Here is an 8,086-nt window from a genome sequence, read left to right as displayed (position 1 = left end):
AGAAAAAAAAATCTGCAGGGTAGACTGGGGGTTGGAGGCCCAGGAAAGAGTTGCTGCTACAACTTGAGGTTGGAGGCAGTCTGCAAATAGAATGCCCTCTTTTGAGAGGAGTTTCAGTCATTTTTCTATTAAAGCCTTTAAGCAATTGGATGAGGCCCGTCCACTCAAAGTCTACCGACTTAAATGTTAATCTCATCTAAAAAAAAAAAACTTTACACAAAGATCTAGACTAAAATTTGACCAAATATCTGAGTGCTTTAGCTGAACCAAGTTAACGCCTACAATTAAGCATCCCAGTCTGGAAGGCCCCCCTACTCCATCACAGCTTAGGGATTTTTGCCTTCCATAGGAATTCTTACAGCTGGGCCACAGCAGCCTACAGGGAGCCCACTGTGAGTCTTGTGTTCACAGCTCTGGGCACAGGAGTTGCATGTCTGCCTTTCTTCCTCATGGCCTATGCACTCCAGGACTTGTTTTCTGCCCTTGCTGGGCCAGGTGTCCCCTGCAGCCCTTCCCCTGTGTGCCCAAGAAGCCCACATGCAGAGGCTCCTGCCTTCTGACCACTGCAGGGCCCATATTTACCCAGAGGCAGGACTGAAATCTAACTCTACTCAGCTCCTGCCTTGCTGTGTGTCATGGGCAAGTCAGTCTCCTGTCTGGGTCTTTCTCTTCTCTGCTGCTATTTCTGAGTTTGCATTCCCTGGCCACTGAGAACAGCAAGAAAGGGACAGAACCACAACAGATGACCTCTGCCCTCTGCCTCTGTCAAGTTTTATTTACTTAGCACTTACATAGGTTTTGTCATGTGCAGCGCCCTGTCCTGTGCACTTTGCAGGGACTATCCCTATGATAGAAGCGCCATTTTCCCCCAGTCTACAGATGGAGAAACTGAGGCATGAAGAGGGCAAGTGATGTGCCCAAGGACACAAGTCTAGCCCTAACAGTGGGGCTGTTGATATTGTGTGTTTAACCTCTAGGAGTCCTTGGGAGTGGCTGAAAGACTAGTCATCTCAGCTGCTGGGGCAGGGCAGATGCGCTGAACTGTTTTGGTTTCTCAGCTTCGAGTGCAGGACTCAGACTGCACTGCGGTGGGTGGGGGGACAGAGACGTCTAAGCTCAGTTTCGGTTTCCTGCCTCTGGGCGCTGGTGCAGGGGCGGGGCAGAGGCCTCTGGATTTAAATTTCGGTTTCCAGGCTTCCGGCTCTGCCATTTCGTTCCCCCGGCAGCAGCCAGCAGGCAGCAATGGGAAACGGGGAGTCACAGGTGTCTTCAGTGCCTGCTGAGCAGCTGGATGATTTTATCCAGGACAACGTGAAGCCCCTTGAAGACTATCAGACTGAGATGGACTCAATTGTGAACTTCATCTGTGACACCCTGCAGAACCCGAAATACTTCCCAGAGGTACAGGGAGTAGCCAAGGTGAGTCCAGGACAGGGTCAGGGTTCGAGATCCAGAAGATTCCACAGTGATGCGCCTGCCTCACACCTGGGCTGGGATAGGTTATAGATGCAGGGGTGTCTAACCTGTGGGCCCCACTGGCCACATGCTGATTATCTGAGGACTTATTTAGCTTATCTGTGGTATCGGATATGATGAAACTTAGGTGTGTACCTTTTCTTGCTAATCAGCTCTTGTTAGTGTTTATGTATTTAATGTGTGGACCAAGACAACTCTTATTCTTTTCATGTGCAGGAGAGAAGGAAAAAGATTAGACACCGCTGCCCCCTCCAAGAGGCACAAGCTCTGGAGCTGACTCTTCCCCAAACGGGTCATGTGGCCCTAGCCTCTGTGCCTTAGTCTCTGAATCTGTAAAATGGGGAGAGGCAGAGTTCCCATTTCAAGGAATTGAAAGGCTTAAACATAACATGTTCTTAGCACAGAGCCTGGCACATAGTTAGTGCTCAATGCAGTAACTGTTATTAATCACTATCATCGTTTCTATCTTCCCCATAGTACAGAGGGGTAAACTGAGGCTGAAGAACATTGGTCCAACTACTCAAGATTGCTCTCTGGTTTCTCATCAGGTTTATGAAATTGACATTATTACATGCAGTCGTTTATCAGTTTTACTTTTGTATGTTATTCCATTAAGCAAACATACCACATTTGTCCATTCTATTGTTTTTTATTGATATAATTGTACATACAGAGTCTAACAATTAAGTTCATGAACTTGCCGCCACGCTCTTACCTTTGCAGCACTGTACAAACAACTTGATAAGGTTTAACAACCTTGGCATATCAGTGTCTCACAGTTGTGTCCATGTCAGTGTGTGGCAGTGTCTTGTTGGATGGTGTTTGCTGTTGTGGTGTGTTTTTCCATCACAAGAATGTTGGAGCTGATTTAGAGCAATGAACAAACATTCATCAAACAGTGGCAAGAGTGGAAGTAAAATCAGGGACATATTCGTCCAAGTTTATGGGGATAATGCCATGAAGGAAATGGCAGTGTGAAAATGGATTAAACGTTTCTCTGAGGCGAGAGAAAGCATCACTAATAAAGAGAGGTCAGGGCAGTCAGTAATGAGCAGAACTGATGAAAACATTATACAAACTCATCAAATTGTGTGTCAAAATCATTGGGTGACTGTAAGATATATTGTAGACCAAGAAAACATTGATAGAGAAAGACTTAGAGACTCTCAACTGAAAATCTGGCCAAAAACTCATGGCTCTTGCATCCTGACAATGCAGCAGCTGACACAGGACTGTCTGTGAGGGAGTTTTTAGCCGGTAAACAAATAACTGTATTGGAACACCATCCCTACTCACCTGATCTAGCCCCCAGTGACTTTTTTCTTTACCCAAAGATAAAGGAAATATTGAAAGGAAGACATTTTTAGGACATTCAGGACATCAAGGGTAATACAATGACAGCTTTTGTGGATATTTCAAAATGAGAGTTCCAAAATTGCTCTGAAGGGTGGACTGGGCACTGGCATTAGTGCAAAGCTTCTTCTTTTTTTTTTTTTCAATGTTCATAATTCCTTGATTATCCTTTTAATATTTGCAGAGTATTGTGAAATATTCAATGAAATTATCTCCCTCTTCCTAATATGGCTAATTTGTTTCTCCTTTTTTCTCTACTTTATCTGGCTGGAAATTTGTCAATTTTACTCATCTTCTCAAAGAAACATGTTTTTATTTCAATGTTTCTCTATTGTTTTTCTGTTTCACTGATACCTATACAGATCTTTGTTATTTTCTTTTTCCTATTTACTTTGGGTTTTATTTTCCTCTTTTTTCTTTATTCTTTATTCTTTATTAAATCATAGCTGTGTACATTAATGCAATCATAGGATGCAATGTGCTGATTTTATATACAATTTGAAATATGTTCATCAAACTGGTTAACATAGCCTTCACGGCATTTTCTTAGTTACTATGTTAGGACATTTATATTCTATACCTGGTAAATTTCACATGTACCCTTGTAAGATGTACCGTAGGTTGGTCCCACCAATTACTCTCCCTCCACCCATCCTCCCCTCTCCCCCGCCTCTCCCCTTTCCCCTTCTTCTTGGGCTATAATTGGGTTATAGCTTTCATAAGAAAGCTATGAATTGGTTTCATAGTAAGACTGAGTACATTGGATACTTTTTCTTCCATTCTTGAGATACTTTGCTAGAAAGAATATGTTTGGCTCGGCGCCTGTGGCTCAAGCGGCTAAGATGCCAGCCACATACACCTGAGCTGGCAGGTTCAAATCCAGCCCAGGCCCACCAAACAATAATGACAGCTGCAGCCAAAAAATAGCCAGGCATTGTGGCGGGTGCCTGTGGTCCCAGCTACTTGGGAGGCAGAGGCAGGAGACTCGCTTGAGCCCAGGAGTTGGAGGTTGCTGTGAGCTGTGATGCCATGGCAGTCTACCCAGGGGGACAGCTTGAGGCTCTGTCTCAAAAAAAAAAAAAAGAGTATGTTCCAGCTCCATCCATGTAGGGGGGAGGGGCAAGATGGCAGACAGGTACCAGCCTCCAACAGAAGCTCCCGTCCAGAGGGAAGGATAAAGTCCAGAAAATACCCAACAAAGTTGAAGACTAGGAGCCCAGCCGAGAGAGGAGTGATATCTGCAGGGCACCTCTGCTGAGGCAAGTTGCAACCCCTAGAAAGCAATCTACAGGGACATAATACATCCTGAAGGAAGGGGGTCCATCCCCTCCCCCAGGAAAGTTGTGTTTTTCTCTTTGTTTTCTCTTCATCGGGTCCTGTGAGTTTCCTACACCTACCGGCGAGCAGTGAACTGAGGACTTATTGTCTCACCCCACGTGTGGCCGTCTGTATGTCTTCTTCTGAGAAATGTCTGTTCATATCCTTTCTCCATTCTTTTGGGATGGTGGGATGATTTGAGTTGTTGATGTTGTTTCAGTTCCTTATATATTCTGGATATTAATCCCTTGTCAGTTTGAAAATATTTCCCCCCCATTCCATAGCTTGTCTCTTCACACTGTTGATTTGTTTCCTTTGTTACAGAGAAGGTTTGGAGTTTAATATAGTCTCCGTTGTCTATGTTTAGCTCTGTTGCCTATGCTTTTGCAGTCTTTGCCATAAAATCTTTGCCTAGACCAGGGGTGTCCAACGTTTTCTTTTTTCCCTACAGTATATTGGAAGAATAAGAGTTGTCTTGGTCCCATTAAATACACAAACACTAATGAAAGCTGACTAGCAAAAGAGAGGCCTGTGCATACTTTGTGTGATATCTGGCACTACAGATAAGCAACAAAAAAAGTCCTCACAAAGTCAGCATGCAGTCTGTGAGCTGAGGTTGGATACTCCTGACCTAGATGGAGTCTTGGGTCTTATGTTAAAGTCTTTAATCTATTTTGAGTGGATTTTTGTAGTATAATCTCTGTATGATTTCTTCAGCTATCATCAGCATTTGTGGTGTCTGTGAGTTCCTCAGTGGCTTAGGCTGTAGTTGTTAGTGGAGGTCATGATAGGGTTTTGCTGGGAACACCAGGTGGGCCAGTCCTCAGGTACCAGTGTTGGTAGCAGCAAACCAGGATGCCCATCTTCAGGTCCTTAGGCATCATTCGTGGGCACCAGGGTAGTGAGTCCAGGTAGGCGAGGCCTTGGGCCTCGAGACGGTATGCTTGGGGGCCAGCAGTGGCAGCAGAGGACTGGGCAGGCAAGCCCATGGGCCCCTAGGTGGTGTGCATGGCATCGGCAGTGCCTGTATCAGCAGCAGGCCAACTCTCAGGCCAATAAGTAGTGCACAGGCTGGGTAGGCGGGTCCCCAGGCCTTCAAGAGGCACACACAGGCACTAACAGCAAGTGGGTACACCTCTCCTGAGGCCCCTGGATGGCACACTCATGCCCTGGTTGTAACAGGCAGGGCAGATCGATCTCCAAGTCCTGAATGGCATGAGTGCTTGCAACAGATGGAGTGAGGCCCTTGATGGTATGGGCAGGTGGAGGCAGGCAGGACAGTGGACAGGGAAGGTCAATTGCAGGCTCCCGATGACATGCACAAGCACCAACAGTAGTGGCAGGTGAAGCGATCCTGTGGTCAGACCCCAGGACAGTGTGCTCACAGTGGCAGAGGGCGGGCAGTCTGCAGCATTCTGTAGTTGATGGCCATTTGAGTTGCCTCCAGTTTGGGGCCAGCATGAAAAGTGCTTCTATGCACATCCCAATTAGGTCTTTGGGGTGACAAATGGATGCCTGCCACTTTAAGGCCATGGTGACATTTTTGGCTTTCACTTGAGTTGAGAAATACTACCTTCTGCTGGAGTTTCCTGTGACCCCAAAGAATCCAAGTTTCACATCTGCCTCTCTCTTGCTGGCAGGGAGGCTCCTACGGCCGGAAAACAATCTTGAGAGACAACGCTGATTGTACCCTCGTCCTCTTCCTCAGTCACTTCCAACATTTCCAGGATCAGAAGGAAAGCCAACGAAATCAAAAGGTGCGTGGACTCCTCAACAAAATCAAACGGCGCGTGGACTCCGATTTTTCGCAGAGTTGCAAGATCCAGAACTTCCGAGATAAGCTCACTATCCAGGTGTCCATAAGAAAGCAGACAGTCTCCATTGAGGTGCTACCTGCCTTCAATGCTCTGGGTGCGTGCTCCTGGGTGTGTGTTTGGGTGGGGGGGAGAAGGTCCAGAAAAGGAACTGCAGACAGCCATGTAGGTCCTATATACACCATGGGTGCTTTCTGAAATGGGAGACCATAGACACTCATAAGAGAAAAATCCCTTCTGTTCTGGGCTTATTTATTTATTTTTTTTTTTTGAGACAGAGCCTCAAGCTGTCCCCCTGGGTAGAGTGGCATCACAGCTCACAGCAACCTCCAACTCCTGGGCTCAAGCGAGTCTCCTGCCTCAGCCTCCCGAGTAGCTGGGACCACAGGCACCCGCCACAATGCCCAGCTATTTTTTGGTTGTAGCCGTCATTGTTGTTTGGCGGGCTGGGCTGGATTCAAACCCGCCACCTTAGGTGTATGTGGCTGGCGCCTTAGCCACTTGAGCCACAGGCGCCGAGCCTGGGCTTACATTCTTCTCTGAAACTTCTCCATCACCTCCTGATTGACTTTGGAGAAAGCCCTCTCATTTCTAGAGTCTAAAGCAGAGCTTTTCAAACTGTAATGTGCACACGAATCACCGAAAACTTTGTTGAAATGCATGTTGTGAGTCAGGGCCCAGGATTCCATATTTCTAACCAGCTCCACGATGATGCTGCTGGTCCACAGGCCACACTCGAGGCTTTACACTAGAGCCAGGATTGCTTCCTAGCAGTGTTTTTCAACCTGTTTTATCTCACGGCACACTAGAACCTATAGTTAAACTTCTGTGGCACACTTAAATTATGTTGATTTTAAAAAGAGTAAGAAAAAAGAATATACTTATAGTGCTTTGAACTTCTTTTGAAAAACACTTTAATGAATGATCTTAAAAAAAATTGTAGCACACCAGATGAAAATCATTGCTTTATAGGAAGAGGATGAGGCAAACATCTAGGAAAAGTCTAGCTGGGGCAAGCGTTTGAAGTCTGCCTTCCTACCAGGTCAACATCAAAGCAACAACTTTCCATGGACAACTGTCTACCAGAGCTTGAGCCTATCTCCCCAAGACCTTCCCACCTCCTGTGTCCCCTGTCACAGCAAATAGTCCTGCAGTTTGGCCTGTCAGCATTGTATCTCTGACTCCCCTGCCTTCTCGCTCACAGCCCATCACTAAATCCTCCCAGTTCTTCCTAACTTGCTCTTAAATCTGCGTCATCTCTCTCCCTTCCCTCTATTTCCCTAGTCAAGGCCACCATCAGGGCTGGCCTAGATATGGCAATGGCCTCCTGGTTTCCTCTCCACCTTCTCTCTCACTCTGCACTGCAGCTGGACACCTTCCTTCCAAGCACAAATATGACTTTGTCACACATTCTGCATTAAACTTTCTGGTGGCTTTTCATTCCATGTAGGATAAGGAGCAAACTCCTCAGCAGGACAGGACTTTGATCATCTTCTGGCCCGAGTGAGAGGTCCCGGATGACACTCCTTCATTTTGTGTCTTGTCCAGTGGGTGACCCAGTACAATACCCCCACCTTAGAAACTCCCCGGGACTTCCCTGCCCCTTCCCGGCCTTGAAAACTCCCTGAGACTTCCCCGCCCCTTGCCGTCCCTGCACCCTGGCGGGAAATCCCGGACCAATCACTCGCTCAAAAGCAACCTGTAGTCTGCCAAACTCTCTAGCAACCAATCAGAATGTACTCGCACCCAACCCTACCCCTCTTGCTTTCTGTACCCTATAAAACCTTGCTGAGAGCCAAGGACCGGGCTCTTCCTCGGTGTGCTCACCAGGAGAGTCCAGGCCCGGGCTTGAATGAAGCTTGCCTCATGATCTTTACATCGGAGTGGGTCTCGGACTAACTCTTGGGGAATCCGGAAAAATCTAGTCACAACACCAGCTTACTTCCCTCTCCAGCTATACCACTCACCACCAACTGTCTATGTTGCACCTACTCTGACCTTCACTGAGCTTCTCCCACCCCCCATGCCCATTCAACTTGAGGCTTTGGTCCATGTTGTTCCTTTGCCTGGAACATTCTTCCCTCAACTTTCTTTCTTTCTTTTTTTTTTTTTTTTTTTTTTTTTTT

The 8,086-nt window shown here is 46.7% G+C and overlaps 1 protein-coding gene across 2 annotated transcripts in view; it reads left to right on the top strand.

Annotated features, from left to right (window-relative positions):
• Positions 1 to 1,223: 1,223 nt before the first annotated feature.
• Positions 1,224 to 8,086, top strand: part of OAS2 (2'-5'-oligoadenylate synthetase 2) — a 30,143-nt gene continuing 23,280 nt past the window's right edge. For both annotated transcript variants that reach the window (XM_023513310.1, XM_023513309.1), the window contains exons 1-2: positions 1,224 to 1,419; positions 5,787 to 6,057. In XM_023513310.1, the coding sequence (XP_023369078.1) occupies positions 1,243 to 1,419; positions 5,787 to 6,057 (448 nt within the window). In that variant the 5' untranslated portion in view covers positions 1,224 to 1,242. The remainder of the gene's footprint in view (positions 1,420 to 5,786; positions 6,058 to 8,086) is intronic.

Source organism: Otolemur garnettii, unplaced genomic scaffold (assembly GCF_000181295.1).
Source record: "Otolemur garnettii isolate 467f Iridium unplaced genomic scaffold, OtoGar3 scaffold00038, whole genome shotgun sequence".
NCBI classification, from domain to species: domain Eukaryota; kingdom Metazoa; phylum Chordata; class Mammalia; order Primates; family Galagidae; genus Otolemur; species Otolemur garnettii.
This window is presented reverse-complemented; position numbering and strand designations above follow the sequence as displayed.